Raw genomic sequence first — 18,585 nt, 5'->3', positions numbered from 1 at the left:
ATAATGAGGTTTCTTGAGGATACTTTTTGCCAGTAGCACAACATTCCACGAAGAACACTGGAAATACAAAACCTACTGTTTCTGCAAAGAGAGCTTCTCAGTAGCTGTCTGTGACTTTCCCAGCATATAGCCTTGCCCAAGATTAATTCTAGCTTAGCTTGAATTGAGAAGCAGGCATCTTTTAGGCTAGTAATAAATGCATGAAGATCCACCTTCAGCTGTGAGTGTGAGATATAGCTTCGAGTGGATCAGAAGTGTGGGTGCCCCATGTTTTGAGGAAGTGAACAGATTTCAACAGGATACTGGAGGAAATAAACTCTTAAAATGTATTAACTCCATTCTGAATATTTCTTCAAGCTCCTTATGGTATTTCTAGTGTATATTATAGCACATTTTCCAGTCCTGTTTCTGGCCTAAATTTAGAGTAGCTCATGTTGGTTCAGTGACACTGCTGCAATTCTTGCGGTTCATATGAGTTTGAGATGCAAAAAGGGAGCTTTCAGTTGGCATCAAATGTGACACTTGGTTGACCTTCCTGAGATTTTTTCTATTTTAGACTAGTACTATGCTAATCGTTGCAATTTCACTTTCCTTGAAATCATATATTTCTGCCTGGTACTTTAAATGATGGATGAGGATGGTCAACAAACAATTTGCCTGTTCAGATTGTCCAGACCTATGCAGGCCTGACTGGAAATGTAACCAAATAAGCACTGATCATCCTTGCCAGTCATGCACTTGGGCTGCTCCTGTGGTGGTTGATTGCTCATGTTTCCAGTGCTGGCTAAAAGGGAAAGGCAATTGAAACTGGAGTATGAAGAGGTGAATTACTTTTTTTTAACCCTTGGCATTGTGAATGTGACCTCTCATGGAAGTGATATCCTAAGGCCATTCTCACATTACAGCAGTTACATGCATAAAATCTGTCCCCATCAGCATGCAGTGGATTACAGTCTAACTCCATTCATGAACTGATGAACTAAAGCCTAAACTTCAGTTCCTCTACAAATGCAGCCTATTCCACCCTCTACAATCTGTTATACCTATTTTCTGCCATTCTGCCACAATTTCTGCCTGTGGGATGTAATGCTTTGCAAGAATACTCAGTTTTGGCAGTGCTGAGCAATAAGCAGAGCAGGGCTAAGTCTGCTTAAGCATCCCCATGCTGAACACTGCCAGGTCTACCTTCAAGGCACCAAACTACTTTTGTGAATTCATCACATGAAAATAAAGTGTCTAATCTCCTAGTATAATGCCTGGGGGTGGGGGGGGAAGATGTTGCAGGCAGTATGCAATATGCTCTAGCTGCAGCCGAGGCTGTCCAAAGGAGACAGATTATGGCAAGGTGGTTTGATGGTGTAATGTGGGCATGATGGCAAACTTGAAAGGTAGCCTATGAAATAAGTCCAAAGCCCAAGTTTTGGTCCCATGAGGTAACAGCAGTCATAGCATAAGATGGGGTATGTAAAAAATGAAAAGGGGAAAAATGCATAATGGTTCTCATCATGATATTCTTTAAAAAATAAATTCTGGAATGATTATGTTTTTAAAGTATAGATTTTTGCAACAGTATCCCCATCCCTTCAAACTCAAATGATTGATCTCAGATCTTTGTGGGTTTTCTTAGACTGGTTTCAATAAGCTGTTTCATAGTCATAATCTTTATTACAAAAATGTCTGTACTGAGATATTATGTACCCCAGTGGCAGCAAACCTGCTGTGCAATTCAGTGGATTATAATGCAACACACTAACATGTTTAAAATAATGAGGTTGCTCTGTTCAGTGGGGTATGATGAAAAATAGGAGCTACTGCTGGGAGCTCAGATTTGATTTAAATTCTTGGCAGGAAAGGTTCCCTATTAGAATACTGTTGCAAGGTGCTATATTTGTATGATCTTTGGAGTCCATTTCATGCTGGACAATGAAGAGACCAAAGGAGATTTTTTTTTTTTCTCATCTTCTGCCGAATGCACATAAGTGGTATGATAAATTGAGGCCTTGTGCCCTTCTGATGCTGTTAGGAATAAACATTGGATTGCATTAGACTACACACAGGCTGTGCTGGATTCAGTGGCAGATCTGAGTATTGGTTTCAGTAGCACTGATCTTTTTCTTGGAGTGTCAGGGTTCTCGGGTCTCTTTCAGGCAACCTCTACCTCTTTCTTGGTGTGAGATGAGAAGAAAAAAACTGAGTTGATCCCCTTCCACTCCTTGCCTATCTGGAAGTGAGGGAGAGGTTGGAAATTTCTTTCCTTTAACTAATGGGAGGGTCCTAGACTTTATAGCTGCCCTTCAGCTTCAGTCTCTCCCATCCATCTCTAGACTTTTCAGTGTGATTGATATAGAATATCTTTCTGTAGATGGTTCATATGGTCTGAACTCTATTTTCTGCTTGGTAGTAAAGGCTGATTTGTCAGAAAAAGAGCTATAAGTCAATGGTACCTAGGGAGCAAAATCTGTCAAAAGAAAAAGTTGCCAATTTTACGGAATTTTTTAGCCATTGCCTGGACTTAATCATATCTCAGAAACCCAGTAAGTGAGATGACCTATATTCCTTTTAGAGGAACACTTCCCTCATAGTACTTAGAGCTTGACATAAACACAAATGAATCCATAAAACATCTTAGCTTCTGGCACAGAAGCTTTCAGAGTGTCAAGCAAAACAAGACCTAAATGGAAATACTCTGTCTACATAAGGCTGCAAAACTGTCTGTGGTTGCCAGCTAACTGGATTTAAAAAATCTGCACAAGTTCATGTTTCAGCTTATAGTTGATGCGCATTTTATTGCGACCAGTTTTCTCTTTATTTCCTATTTGCAATTTAACCCAAAAGAGTCAATTTTCCCTTATCACAGGGCCGAGGTGGCAAAGGAAGCATCTATGTCTGGGCGTCTGGAGATGGGGGCAGCTACGATGACTGTAACTGTGATGGTTACGCATCGAGCATGTGGACTATCTCCATCAATTCTGCTATAAACGATGGACGGACAGCTCTGTATGATGAAAGCTGCTCTTCAACCTTGGCCTCCACCTTTAGTAATGGGAGGAAGAGAAATCCAGAGGCTGGCGTGGTAAGTCCAGATATTATTGTGCTGTTGCTGCTGTCTTTGTGCACTCCCACGACCTATTACATCTCTGCTTTTAGGCAGCAGATGGTCCTTTGTTGAGATGGATATTTTCTCATCTGCAGTACTTGCTCATGCCAAAACTGTCAGCTGAGGAGATGAGAGATTAATCTTAAGAATAGCAATGTTCTTCCATATTTTGTGTCTTCTTATAGTTGGTGCTTTCCTTTGTCAGAAACCTTTACTGATTTAAAAGTTCAATTTCCCTCTTTCCGGAGGACAGGGTGACAAAAGGTCTCTGATACAATCTAAACGAGAAGTGTTGGAAATTGTGCTAACATCAGCAGAGATAATCTGTGTATTAGTTAAGATCATACCTAATTGTTCCAGCAGAGCAGTTACAAACCAGACTTCCGCTCTGCCTGCAGAGGAAAAGTAGGGGATCAGGCTACCATCAGAGATACGGTCTCATATTGAGATCGGTGTGGAGCATCATATTCAAGGGTTCAGTTCTTTACAGGGCCAAATTTACTACTGCAAAATATGCACTTTCTGTTCATGTATAACTGGGATTCTCTTCCAGTAACCAGTCACTGTTCTTCTCAGTGTTTTCAGAATAGCYGGGATATAGTCTAATTCACAGAATGAAAAATTCAGTTGTAATAACTCAAGGTCAGCTTTTGCCAAAAGCTACTCTACATTTTCTTCAGCCCTGTCTCAAACCCCAAACAAAGACATATTGTAACATTCTACAATAGCAGTAGCAGAAGGAAAAAATACTGGTTTCTGCTATGCTGTAGTATCAGCCACTGGATATTACTGTCACCTTTATAATTATCACCATAAAATGTACTCCTAGGGTATCTTTTGGTTACTGCTGTTGGTTCTGCAGTTGAGTTGGTCTCAATATTATTAAAAATTCGAATTTAAAATCACCCTGATGACCACAAGAGAATTTAAGGCCTTTGGTTAAACTGTGTTTATGGAAAATAAATGAAACCTGTATGAGTTTATGATTTCTAAGCATTAATGAATGTTATTTCCTTACATTATAATCTATTCTCTTATTCCTGCCTTCTCTATGTCATACTGTGTTTTTAAGTACACTGTTCGAAGAAGGAAACATATATCAGGATCCCAAGAACAAATACTCAATTATTCCAAAGAGCAAGGGCACAAACCACACTTTCTGTACTTTTCTGAGTCTGTATTCCCYGGGAAAATGGACTGGCTGGTTTTATTAATTAACTCTAATATCATTGCAGGCTACAACAGATTTGTATGGCAACTGCACTCTCCGTCACTCGGGAACGTCTGCAGCTGCCCCCGAGGCAGCTGGAGTGTTCGCCTTGGCCCTGGAGGCTAAGTATGCTGTTAAGAAATTCTTTGTGAGCTTAGGAGGGGAGGGGGTTTGGGTTTGGGGCTTATTTAATGTTGTTTGTCATATAAGCCAGCTGCCTGGGGCATGGAGGCTGGAACAAACAGCTAACAAGCTGCCTGATACAGTAGTGACATGCATGGTAACTTGCAGATGGAGTTACAGTCTCGCCAAAAGCATAAAACAGACACATTTTGGCTGATTCACTCACTTGCGTCTTCTGTACCCTCATCTTTCAGGGTGCAGACTTTTATAGCACTGTTTGAGGGAGAGATTATTTCAGTTATTTCTCTGTACGCATTTCTCCACTTCTCCAGTGGGGAATGTCCAGTTTACTAAAATGAACCTACAGTATCAGCCAGAAGTTCATCCTGTGCCACATTCTGTCTGCAATGTTGGATGTATAGGGGAGAGCATAAAAGTCAGGGACAGAGAGTGATCTTTTACCAAGCAGCTTTGGCAGTCAGTTGTTTGGAGAAGGTATATCTAGTGTATCCTGCTTAATAGGCACAAGCAAATTAATTTTCCTTTAATTTATCTAACTCTTTTTCAACTTGTCTGTACATTTGGCATGTGTATCATCCTGTGGCAATGAGTTCCAAAGTAATAATAATTTTTAGAGGTGTGGAGAAATACTTCCCTTGGTTTATTTTCTCATTGCTGGTCATCTGCTTGGGTGCTATATAATTCCTCTGTTATCTGAAAGAGTATATATCCATTCTTTATTTGCCTTCTTCACACTATTCATGACATTGGAAACCTCTTGTGTATCTTATTTCATTATCTTGTTTCCTAATGATTAGGAAAACTCCCTTAAAATAACGTATTTTATCTGTTTCTTTTTGTATTAAATTGCATTATGAAGTGAGACAACATTCGATCGAAGTTACACAGCTTTAGTTGCTGTAAGCACAGCAGGGAGTGAGCACTGTATGCACAGTTTTATTTGATAGTATGCAGAAGAATGAAGATTTGGCAGAAGAGTCAAAGTATATGACTATATTGTATCATTAGTAGAGCAGTGATTGTTGTGCTCAGAGCATGACTCAGGCCAGGTTTAATTACTCTAGTTTTGTATATGTAAACACCCATGCCAAATGCTAAACTTTGAGTGATCAATCCTCACTCAAAGGATTGTTTGTTCAGTTTGTGGGACAGCCACAATGTAATAAATCAATATGGCCATAAAAATATAAAGACTTAATGAGTTTTCTGACTGGTATATGTTTAACCTGGACTGAAACCTTAATATCTCAGTAACAGTGATCATTCCTCTTCATTTGGCCTATCCATGAAGAATGGAATTAATCTCGCCAAACTGTTATAAGTGGACGTTAGGCTAATACCTCTGCTTTGCAATAGGTTTAGTAGCCTTTGCTGAGAAGAAGAAAGAAAGAAAAGAAAGAAAAGATTGTAATTGACTCCTATCTTCTTCCAGGCTGGTGCTTTTAAACCTTCATTGTATTGTGTAGAATTACCCTGGATGAATTACACTAGCCTTCGCACCAAGGCCGACAGTTCCACATGCAAACCTCCTGCAATGTCTGTCAGCTCTTTTATGGTATAGGTCTAAAATGTCTCTAAAATACAGCTAATCTGTGAGCTGGAAAATATAATTTTAAGATACATAGCAAGGAGCTCTTAAAAGGTTTCAGGAAGAAAGATGCAAGTTACAGCTGGTTTTCAGTTATCTTCTGTCACCTTGAAAATGCTTAAATAATTGGCTATTCTGGTGTACATTCAGCATGCATGTGTGCTTAGTGCTTGGGGCACAGAGAGCTGAAAAACAGATCCTTTTAGGTTGATGGTTTGAATCAGACATATTGTAATGTTGAAAGAGTTCATCATAAAATGACTGGAATAACTTTGGTTATGTAGAATTAGAATTTCAGTTCTAAAGCTTTCAGAATAGTAACTTATAAATGCCCTTCCTATCATCATAATCACTGCAAATGTAGGAAGATAAGAGGTGGTGATGAAAAATGATCATCTAATCTAGACAAACATTACTGTACTTCATCCATGCTAGTACATCATGGGTGGCAAACCTCTATCATACCTTAAAATGTAAATCTACAGCAACTCACAGCTCATATGTCCATAGTCCGGTGGAATTACTAAGGTTTTGCTTGTTATAGGCCACTGGCTCTGTTAGATCAGGGCTGAACCTTGGGGGAAAAGTAGAATGAGCAATCAAAGAAGCAAGGGGAAGATATAAGAGGAAGGCTAGGCTATATTCTGTCATTATCCTTTTTTTTTTTTTTTTTTTTTTTAATTCTGTTCAGGGTCTGGCATAATGTATCACTCACTTTATTAGCTTAAAAATTGCACGGTGAATATATGGGGCTGCAATTGAAATCAGTTGCTTTTAAGAACAGGAGAACAATCAAAAATGATTTTGCAATTTTGGGGTATATGTGAAGTTCTGTGCAATTAAAACCTATTCTTTTTCCCACTGAAATCGACAGAAGCTTTATTATTGATATGTACATAGATACATTTTCTGTGTGATTCACAGAAGGAAATTTTACCAAAATGCTTACTCAGACACACACTCTTTCTTTAACATCTGCTTAGAAATACTCTTTTCCATGCTACTCTTYCACAGCTTGGATCTGACTTGGAGAGACATGCAGCATTTGACAGTGCTCACCTCCAAAAGGAACCAGCTTCACGATGAGGTTCATCAGTGGCGTAGAAATGGTGTTGGGCTGGAATTCAACCATTTGTTTGGCTATGGCGTCTTAGATGCAGGAGCAATGGTTAAGATGGCAAAAGACTGGAAGACTGTTCCTGAGAGATTCCACTGTGTTGGAGGGTCAATACAGGAACCTGAGTAAGTGAATAGTCTAGTTTATGGGTTTTGCTTTTTTCCAGGTGTTAACGAGACCATCAAAATGCAAGTACCTTAACAAAGAAATAGATGATCAGAGAAGTATACTGAACAATTTTTTTCTAAGAAAGCCTAATTTTATCAGTCATATTTCAGATATTTCAGTAAACTAATAAATAAGCTGTATGATTTTTTGAATCCTGGATGATCTGTAGAGTCATTGCTAATGCCAATAGTATTAAAAGCAGCATCCATTCTTTCTGATCACTCCCAAGTACGTCTGTGGCAAAGCTACTTTGAAAAAAGAGCATGTGCAGAAGTATAAACCTGGGAAGCTGGCACCTTAAACCAAGTACGTTACTTGGGGCTGCCACCATGCTGCCAAAAATAACGTATCTCTTAGCCAAGTAGTATCTCCTTCTGACCTATTTCAGCAAGCAATTTTGTCTCCAGAAAACTGAAGCAATCACCTACAGGTATCAGTGATCCAGTTTGAACATTACAGCATTTAATTGTGTTTGGTTTATGTTCTTCACATCTCTAACTGCAGACTAGGTAGTCAAATTATTTTCTAATTACCTTCATGGGCTAAACTGAGTGAGTCAACAAGTGAATGAATTAATACTAATTGAATGCAACAGCTATAGTTCAATTTAATTATTTGAAATGCTAACCTGATGATGGCCAATTTATGTATGTAACATTTGGAATTTGACTTTTCAGTGCCATTTTTGAAGGCATTATTCTATTGGAAAAAAAGAAAGTAAACCAATATGGCACTCTGGTACACAGCTCGGCCAGGCAAAGAATGGGTTAGCTCCCAGTGGGTTTGTATTTGCAGGATCCAAGGTTCTACAGCTGAAATCTGAGTTTAATTTATCTGGCCCACACATGCTCACAGATAGGAAACAAATGAGAAAGTGCTGAAACTAATTTTGAGCTATCTCTAGCTTATTCATAATTTATATGCAGACTGTGTTTATGAAGACAAGCCATCTCGTTTACCTTTGTACAATCCTATTTGTTGAAATGGAGATTGCTGTACAGAAAAAGAGAATTTCCTTCTGTAGGTTTGGYTGCATCCATTAGGCAATGTGGTAGATGCATTTGGGAGCAAACTGAGCAAGAGAGGGGCAAGTACTGTGTAGTATTATTGTCTCCTTCTGCCTTTATTCTTCAGTCTTGTTTCTACTACTGAAAGGGATGTTGGAGAGAAAAGCAGAAGTCATGGTACTTTCAAAAACCTTGCTTTCCCTTGGTGATGGCAGGGCATTTCCTCCAGCCCAGGAATCTTGAGCTGCAATAAGGCTTCTCTGTGGCTCTCTGAAAAGCTCCAGCATTCAGCAGTGCACTAACTCTTTTCTGAGAGCAACACCCAACACAGGCTACATGCCTAGAGCACATGCATTTATGAAGCAGAGAATTTAAAAGCATAGGCATCAGTGAAATTTTTTCCAGCCGAGTCAGGTACTACCTAAACCTTGGAAAAGCCTAAATCTACTGCAATAAAGTATTAGTGTGCATTATGTGTAGGTGCCCCCTCTATAATTATCTGATATAGCTGTATGTTAATAGTACTGCTATAATATTTATGTTTCCCAACGAAAATATCTCTGACAGGAGATAATACACCTCATGACTTGCAACATCTACATTGTTTGAATTACATTTTAAGTGAAACTACCTAGGTCCCTGCATCTCCAGAGAATCCTTGGAGATGAATCCTTGACACTGTACTTCTGCCATGGATAACTGGTTTATTTTTCCAGTTTGGCACTGCTGCAGCAACATTTTCTATATTTAGGTGGGTAACCAGCTGATACAGTGTCACGTATCATAGCAACATTGTCAATTAGCAGAAACAGACCTGGGAAGAATTTAAAGCCTAGAATATGTGCTGAACTGAAAGTAATCAATATTTAAAGTGCAGCATTTCTCTGCTGACTGTAGAAATACTTGTTAGCAATAGCAGCTTCCCGTGAAAAAGGATTTTTGTTGGATCAGCAAAAAGGAGAAAAATGGACAAGTCTGATTCTGGCTGGTCTAGGGAGATACAAAGCTGATTTAACTCAATCATAGTTCGTTAGCTGAGGAACAGAGGCACAAGAGTGTGCATCTGAAAAACGGCTAGGTCTCCCTGCTGATCTGTGTAACTGGATACTATATTTCATGCAAAAATTAATATGTATACTGTAATTGAACAGCTGTAGGCTGTGGTGAATGTGGAAGAAACATCTCTTCTGGCCCTTTCCTGTCAGTTTTTTTTCCCCCTTTGTTTTAAGCTATTTTTGTTTCTTTGGGGAAATTTCACCTGGACTGTAATAATTAGTCTAGTGAAGCAGAGAGAATTGTGTCCTAATTAATAGCAAAGGCAGAAACAGATCAAGCCCGTTCTCCTGTGTTTTAGACAGATGAGATAACTTCTGCACTGCAGCACTCAAGGTGCAGGCAGTAGCTGCCAGGCTGCCTGCAGAATAGATGGTGTTGTAACACTGCTGTTCTGCCATTTCTTTGCATTTTGGTGTTGATAGATAAAAAAGACTTGTTCTCTGGGGTCCTCCTTCATTTACTGAAGGAGATGGAAAGAGTTTATCATAACTTTCAGAATGAAGCGCTGTTTAACAAATTTTTGTCCGCGGTGTGAGATTGCTCTGAGACGATGCCAATTCAGATTCCTTTGAGGATGGTGCTAGTAATCCTGCCAGGATTAATTTCTCAAGCATTTAATTCTCCAGTTGGCCCGAAGTTACCACTGCCCAGTGGGAGTCTGTAAAATGAGGTGATAGTTCCCATGCAGAGAAATCACAAGTGTAAGGCAGTTAAGGCAGTTATGAGTTTATGATCTTTCACCTCTGGCTGGCTTTTAGTACATTTTCCTCTCGCTCTGGGATACAAAATAAATCCTGAGGCTATTATACACAAGCATTCAAATCTTTTAGCTATACAGTGTTAGTGTTGTACCAGCTTCTGCTCCAGGGCATATATAAAGTTCAGAACAACACATGTTTTTCAGTTTCATATGGATGTTTAAATGCCTTGAGGATCTGGGCCTGAATGTCTTTTTACTCTGTAAATAGTCCTGAGAAGACAACACTTTATTAACAGGGCAGCAGAGGCTGGCCTGAGCCAATTAGCAGTGTACTGAACTGTAATACCTAGAATTTATTTCAAGAAGAAGAGAATTCCTGGAAGTCAGGCTCAAGTGAGACATTTTCACTGCACTCTGAAGAAAACACTATTTCATTAGGACTGGATTTGTACTTACAAATGTACTTTCATTTCTTTTGAAAAGAAGTGAGTGTTTAAAAATAACTCTTAACAAAGACTGTTGCTTCATCTTGCTCTGTAACAATCGTAGTTAATAAAATAACAGCTTTATTCAAGAGCTGTAAAAGTATAAACAAGTCCTTACCCTTTAAATTTATAGGTCTTGATTCCCGAATGAGCAATGCTTTTTTTAAAAAAAAAAAAGAAAAAGAAAAAGAAAAAGAAAAAGAAAAAGAAAAAGAAAAGGAAAGTTGATACATCAAACATTGTATGTCAGTAAGAAGCTAATGTGCAAGAATACAGTGTACATCTGAGTATTAATTTCAAACACTGGAGGAGGTAGTCAACTAACTAGAGTTTATTGTGGTTTTTCCCTTTTTTAAAGGATTGCAGTAATTCTTGCCTTTTAAGGATTCCTCCTTTTAGGCAGAATTCCTTTAGCTGCTACTCACAGCATGCTGATGGTAGAGGTGCACAAAATCTTCATCTTTGCTATTTATGCTATTTGCTAGCCAGTTCCTGAGGTAATTGGTAATTACTAGTTGAATCTTGAGCCCGGAGAGGCTTAGCAGGCACTCGGCTGCTGGCAGGGCACGATTGCACTGCTCCTGGGCCAGGCACCAAYGCCGCTGGGCCAGCCGCGCGGGCCTGAGCGTGACTGCTTGGTGTGCAGTGGGCTTCTGGCCAACTCTGTGAGAGCTGGRAAGGTGCCAATGCACCCTGCTTTCCTCCAGCTTGCTCTCGCCTCTCACCCTTGGAGGCAAGCTGTGGAAATGCTGCTCCTCCCACATTTTCTTGACACAGTTGGGGAGTAACCACCTGGCAGGTGCCCAGCACATGGGAAGGGGAGAGCAGTGGGTGGTGTCACATTGCTTCCTTTCGTGTTTAATCCATCTCTTGACAAATGTTAACGAGACCTGTAACAGCTGCAAGTGATTTCTCAGACCAACATGTGTAACTGAAGGCTCAAAGGGGTTATAGCAGTTATAGCTCCCACCAACATCATCTGCTAGAATGAAATGTGGATGCAAAGGGAAGGTAAATGGGGAAGACCACAGGMAAGTCACCACTCCACAAACTAAAACCAATTCATATAGTGCAGAGCTTCAGCCCGGGCTATGCCCTGCTCTGATTTACCAGTATATTGCAACGCTGAAGACCAGTTGGTGGTGGTGTCAGTGAGCAGCACTGAAGTCAGGACACACCAATTACTCTTTGTCCTTAAAACCTCTTGCTTTAAATGTATAGTTCATGTTGCAGTTAAATGTATGTCCTATTTCAACACTGAGCATCTGTTGATCACTGGCTAAGAGCAGAATTGAGCCCACTTGTACTGCCTCATGGTTATGTCAGCCTCCTGGAGATCGGTGTTCAGATCACTGCTCCAAATCAGGAAAATTCAGAATTCAGCCTACTTGTTTTTATTCTTTCTTGGGGGCTGGGGAAGCTCAGCTAGTTGTGAAAATAATCTGCCAAGGCTTAAGTGCATAACCCTAAAAAGGATTTCATTGCTTGGAATGGTGATGGAAAGAGAAATTCTCCTTTAACTTGGACCTAGACCCCAGTTCCTTTTCAAGAGYAGGATTTTAAATTTCAGATCTCTATCATCACTTTTGGTGTCTCGTGTTTAGTTACCTGAAGCAGGTCTCTGTTAGGCATGCTTACATTCAAGAATTCCTTCTCAAGTGTCTGTTTCTAGCAACAGAGACTCTCCGTAAAAAGGAGGTTGTTTCTGTTTGATGACAGAGCCCTTGCAAAATAAATACTGCAGGACTAAGCCAACATTCTACCTGGGGATTTAGCTTTTCTGGTACTTCTGKTTTTTTCTACCCTGATAGGGGAAAAAGTCCTTCGGTTAACTGTGAGTTTACCTTCATAAGAACATAATTATTATAACCAAGAAATCTGTGACTTCAGGGTCCAGCACTTCAGCAACTCAGTAAACTAGTTTGACTTCTTTTCTGTTTGTATATGTTCCTGTGTAAGAGAGATCAAGGACAGAAATTTTAATAGAAAAGAATTATTTAAATCACTTGAAACTGGGGTTCACCATTTGTGTTAGTTTCCAAATCAGAGCAAGGATATAGATTTGAATATAATTGGACTGAAATTCTGTTCAGCCAACTCGGTGAGTCCAGACACGTCTTTACTGATGTCTTTTAAGGTGACTATCTGATAGAATTGACTGTTCATGGTTCTTTTAGTGAATATAAGCATTTTTAAGTCATTACTCAGTATAATAATGATCAGTAAAGGCAGCTATTATATACAAATATATATTAATATTTCTTAAATATCAGTTTGCACTTCTTAATTATATTCCTTCTTTCTTTGTGTAGGTGTACATTTTGTGATGTATTTTCAATTTAAGGTTTTAATACCATTTAATAAAAACGGAATGTTCTCTTTCTGCCAAATTTGCAGTTTTTATTCTCCTAGTTTTCTGTGTGTTAATAATAATTAATGGTATTAAAAATTAAATCATAATTAAGATTATAATATAATATTAATGTTAAATAGTTTTAGAAAAAGACATGTTATGATGTGTATATCCTTTTAATCTGCTTAATTGTATTGTGATCTCCAGAAAGATACCATCAAGTGGCAAGCTGGTCCTCACCCTTACAACTGATGCTTGTGAGGGGAAAGAAAACTTTGTCCGATACCTTGAACATGTCCAAGCAGTTATAACTGTGAATTCAACTAGGCGAGGAGACCTCAACATCAACATGACCTCGCCAATGGGAACAAAATCCATTTTACTGAGCCGGCGTCCCAGGGATGACGACTCCAAAGTGGGTTTTGACAAATGGCCTTTCATGACCACACACACTTGGGGAGAAGACCCCAGGGGCACCTGGGCCCTAGAGATTGGGTTTGTTGGCAGTGTGCCCCAGCGGGGCGTGCTGAAGGAGTGGACACTGATGTTACATGGGACTCAGAGCGCACCCTATATAGACCAAATAGTAAAAGATTATCAGTCCAAACTGGCCATGTCCAAGAAAGAAGAACTGGAAGAAGAGTTAGATGAAGCAGTAGAGAGAAGCTTGAAGAGTTTACTGAGCAAGAACTAGTGCTATTCTGCATGATGGTCTYGTTCTTTCCTCGGATCCCTCTATTCACCTTTCTACTATCCAAATGTCTGTGTTAGACATATTACAATGATCATCTCTGTAGCCAAATTATCACACTTTCTTGATTTTAAAGTCTTAGATCTCGTCAATGTTTATTTTAATTACCACTGAAGCAATCTTTTTTTTTACTCTAAACCACAAATATATTGTCCCCTACAAAATATTATATACAATTTGTGAGTGTAAATGATTTTTCTTTTGTGTCATACAGTTGAGTAATAACTTGCAAAAGATGATGGCTTTCCCTTCATATTTTTGTGGTAAATGTTTGTATATTAAAAAGAGTGTATTTTAACATTGGCAGTTGGTGACAGTGGGCCCATTGTTAAAAATTATTGTGAGAGAGGGAATCACAAAAAGAAGTCTTTGAATGTCTAACAGCTCCTTTTGCATCATTGACTTCAGTGGGACTTTCCCCACTGGGTTCAACCAAAGTAAGACTAGACCCTAAAAAAATAATCTAGAGATGAAGAAAAATTTAAAATCTAATTTGTGGAAATCAGTTCTTTTTAGAGCTTTCCTTACTATATACACTTCTACAACATACTAACACTTTAGCCATAGAATGGTTCAAGAAGCAAGCAATAAGGAAGGCAAAGTGATGCCATAGCTGTGTGATAAAGGGAACTGCATTGCCAGGCAAGGTCAGGGCATTCTAGAAGCACAAGTTTCAATTTTGTTTTCTTAATTTTGGCAATTTAAATCAATTTACCATTTTGCAGCAGAACTAGCATATAGGAATAAGGTATAGGATTTCTGGGAACCTTTRTGCAAAAGTGCATCTGCTCATCTCTATCCTGAAATGTACTACAGCAGCATAATACAAGACTGTGTCAGCATTTCCAATTACAGACCCCTATTTTCTGGGGTTTACATCCTGGCTGTCAGTAAATTGCTGTGGGAAAAAAATGACATATGTAGTTTCAGTCCAGAAGGAATTTTTTAATCCAAATTTCATTTTTAAWAATAGAGATTTGTTATTTTTGTGTTATACAAATATATTTAAGGAGAAAAATATGCCTAAGTTATTTTATGTATAATGCAAAGTTGGCTTTCATGGGAAATAAAATGTAGCGTATTTGGGAAGATTTGTCCATAGTCATTGCTCTTTGCTGTCTAAAGACTTAGTCCCACCGTCACTTTTCATACCTGAGTAAAGTCAGTCTCTCCCTCCCTTGGAGTCTGCTCTGGTTATTACCACAACACATCCCATTCTCTTCAATGGGGATTACTCATGTTAGCAAACACAACATGTTCTCAGGTGTGAGATCCCAAATTATAACCTTTGAATAATAAATAGTCTTGATCCTGCAAATATTTAGGCACTAACTTCATGTGAATGCCATCAGTGGACCTAGTCAAATGCTTATTTTAGGCAGATGCTTAAGATCCTTGCAGGACCTGAGATCTATTTTTTAGCAGTGACTAGTTTCAGAATTTTATTAAGTATTTTTAATATGCAGAGTATTCCTCTAAAATGTTTTAATAAGAGCTGTCCTGGTTAATCAGGTACATAGTAATAGAAACATATTCAGTAAGTAAGTATTTATCTAACAAATTAAAAACATAGCCCAAAGGTTATATGGTGCACACTTTTCACTTAAGAATGTATCCTTTATTCTGTTATTTCGAGTGGCTGTCCATCTTCTATCATTCCATAAGAGGCCTATTCTAAATCCAAATGCAAAACAGCTCAACCTACTTACAGTCTGTGATGTGACCTACACAATAAGGCCAAAGCAAGCAGGCTTGCACTGTTCATAGCTTCTTCACTGCGGTGCAGCAATCCATTAAGACAGTGGAGTCACACTTGGATAAAACAGGTGTCATCAAGAGAAGAATCAGGCCCTGTGTGATTTTTAACTTTCAAATGCTCTTGTTTATTTGTTCAAATACATTATAGTGTCAACTATGTTTAACTTGGTGATATAAAAATTAACTCAAGGATAAGATGGGCCCATTTCAAACCACAGGTTAGAGTTCACAAGGTATAAACTAAAACTCACTGGAGTTAAGTGGGTTGATGGACAGGTTGTTTGTGTCTTTGGAATTGAGTGGTTTTTGGAAAGGCTCAGAGTTCTCAGAAAGAGCTGCATATACATATCGGAGGGAAGAATTTGCCATATAAACATATTTATGCATATATGTGTATCTAAATGCATACAACACACCTGTGGCATCTCTCTCTCTCCATGTGTATTACATATGATATGTATATTCAGTGAATGTTATGTATATTTGCTTATCAATATAGAGGATTACATATTGTATGCAATGTATAATACATGCACACAAACGTAATTACTCTGTGTATGTGTTCAAAGAAACAGAGACAACTGGAAGCTATTGAAAGAATGTCAAAAATGTGGGAAAAGTTTTGGAAGAAGAAAAGTCCATGTGGAAATTTTAAATGAATGTGTACATTAATTTCCATTGCATTCATGTAATTTTGCACTTCTCTGTTTAATCATTAAATGTCCTATATAGCAGCAAAATAATAAAATGATTGTTCATATTTTCATAATGTTGACATAATTTATTAAGTGCAAGATGACTTTAGCGAGTGATAAACAGAAATGGTGAGTTTTGATATAAGCATATATAAAACCAAGTGTATATACAATATCRAGATATACTTCAAATTCTTCAGGCTTTTTGCATTGGAGGAACACTGAAAAATATGTCCGGTTAGACTAAGTTTTTAAGGTATTGCTGATGGAAAATAAAGTTAATTTGTTAGTATTTATAATATAGGAGAAATGAAGTTCCTGATTTAAAACAGGTGAACATTGTTAAACTAAAGCCCTGTGATGATGTTTTTATAATCTGAGTAAAATAAAGAGCTGTTGTAAACTGGCAGGTCCTATCATCATTGCCTATTGGAAGTTACATGGGAGCTAATATGCTGTGAGACTACTTCCTAATGCTCTGCTTTCTATGGTAATAATTAGTGTTCCTTGTATTTTGGGGAAATAAATATGATCCTCAAAAACAGATGATGCTATCAACAGATGAGAAATTCTAGCTTGTTTTTTAACCCTGTGATATGATGGGATGTAGAAGATGAAGAACACAGGCTAGAAAGATCCTTGCACGTGTACGTACGCTCCACCACATGGCTCATAACCAGTGGCTCCAAGGAATGTTCTGCAAAGGCTCCAAGTGGAGCAGGTGCTGAGCTGCTCCTCTGAACTGGGACATGAATGCTCAAGAATGCAGCAAAAGAAAGTCAAATTTGCCGTTAACAACTGCATTTCATAAGCAATGACAATTTTGTCCCTAAGGAAACTGTATACACTATTGGCTCTTCCACAGCTGTGGTGTTTTTCTCTACTCTTTCAAACACTTCCATCCACAAGAAATCTGTTTCCCTGCCCACTCCTCCTCCCCTTTTTGTAGAGTTCTTAGCTTACTTATTCTTGTGGTAAGGGATACAAGTGGTTTTTAAATAACCATATCTATAATGATTTCCTGACATGTAGATGATGCCAGGGACCCTCCTTATCTAGATCTTACTTCCGCAGAGGTTAGAATGTATTTTGCTGTATCCTAGATGTCTCATCTCACTTTCTTGTCAGATACTAAATTAATGCTCAGAAGTATTTCATCATTGTACTTTAGCATTAGCATTGAAACACTTTTGAGAATCTTCATTTGAACCACTGATTAACCTCTAAGTCATAAGCTGTAATACACCTTTCAGAAATGTCATTAGGAACAATACAACACTAGTGGTTTTCCATATAATTTTCATATAAGTTTAGAGAAATATGAGGACCTCTCAATCATTTGCTGCCTTACTGGGCAACAGCCGTGTTTGTGGAAGGCAGGCTAGAGATTGTAGCAGAATTTAGGCCTTAGTTCTTCACAGTCCTTGATTTCTGCCCATGTTAGTGTCAGTGGTGCAATGCTGCACCAGTTTGGTTCAAGCCTTGCACCTCTACCTTACTGCCTGGGCAATACAGGATGTAACTTCTTCAGCAATTTGTAGCACCAAACATACCTCAGGAGCTGTTTTTGTACCGCACAGTTGCCAAACAAGGTTTACTAGCATCAGAAAAACTGTTATATATGTCACCACTATAGTGGTGACACATGATAGCACAGAATAGATGAAGGTGGCTGGAGATACTCATATATTTGATACCTAAATCAGGCTCTCCAAAGGTGCTGCCTCCTCTCCATTAACTTAGGACGTTTGTAGTCTGAACGTTAAGTTCTATACATTGCAGTGAAATTAGAGGGGAATACTCACTTCTGTCTAGGTACTACTGGAATCTATTTACACCCTGTTTTGCAACAGAATTTTTAAACAGACTTTCTGCTGCTGCAGATGATTATTTACCTGCAGTAGTCAAAGCCTTGCTTTCATTAGCTGTTCTAAGTAGTTGCGCCCAGTTTACCAGAATGCATTCTATGTATGCATTGATAAATTCCTTGTCTGCAGTTATATACAGTGTTAATAAATAAAATGAAAATGCGACAAACACTCCAGCAAGGAATGCCTGGCATATACTCCCACAGCATTTCAGTAAAACAGCAGCAAAAAAAAATCTGAATAAAAATTTGACTACGTGGGTCTCCTGTTCCTGTTTCGAAAAAATAAGGTGCCATTTTAATAGATGTAACAGTCACAGTAGATGAGATACTAAACCTGCATTAGAAACCACAAATGAAAAAAATAATGTTGAAGGTAAATCTTGGGCTATGTGACAAGATGGTCGTGGACTTCAGTTTAGTCACCTCGAGGAAAATGGAGTTTTCACGCCTCCTTCCCGGCTGAAAGGAGTAACCAGGCAGAAAGGAAAATGCTTAACAATGCACAAAGCTGAAACTAAGACTGCGAGAATTGTGCTGTGATGTGAGAAGGGAAGTGTAGAGCCCAGTCTAGTGAAGTAAGTACTTT

The 18,585-nt window shown here is 38.6% G+C and overlaps 1 protein-coding gene across 1 annotated transcript in view; it reads left to right on the top strand.

Annotated features, from left to right (window-relative positions):
- PCSK2 (proprotein convertase subtilisin/kexin type 2) overlaps nt 1-16,538 on the top strand; it is a 119,226-nt gene extending 102,688 nt beyond the window's left edge. Inside the window, exons 9-12 of the mRNA XM_085305595.1 lie at nt 2,858-3,073; nt 4,333-4,433; nt 7,054-7,281; nt 13,133-16,538. Coding sequence (XP_085161721.1) covers nt 2,858-3,073; nt 4,333-4,433; nt 7,054-7,281; nt 13,133-13,619 — 1,032 coding nt within the window. The 3' untranslated portion in view covers nt 13,620-16,538. The remainder of the gene's footprint in view (nt 1-2,857; nt 3,074-4,332; nt 4,434-7,053; nt 7,282-13,132) is intronic.
- The last annotated feature ends 2,047 nt before the right edge of the window (nt 16,539-18,585 follow it).

This window comes from Rhea americana, unplaced genomic scaffold (genome assembly GCF_003343005.1).
Source record: "Rhea americana isolate MKP2758 unplaced genomic scaffold, rheAme1 scaffold_223, whole genome shotgun sequence".
Lineage (NCBI taxonomy): Eukaryota > Metazoa > Chordata > Aves > Rheiformes > Rheidae > Rhea > Rhea americana.
The sequence above is the reverse complement of the archived record's forward strand: the minus strand, read 5'-3'. Positions and strand labels throughout refer to the sequence as shown.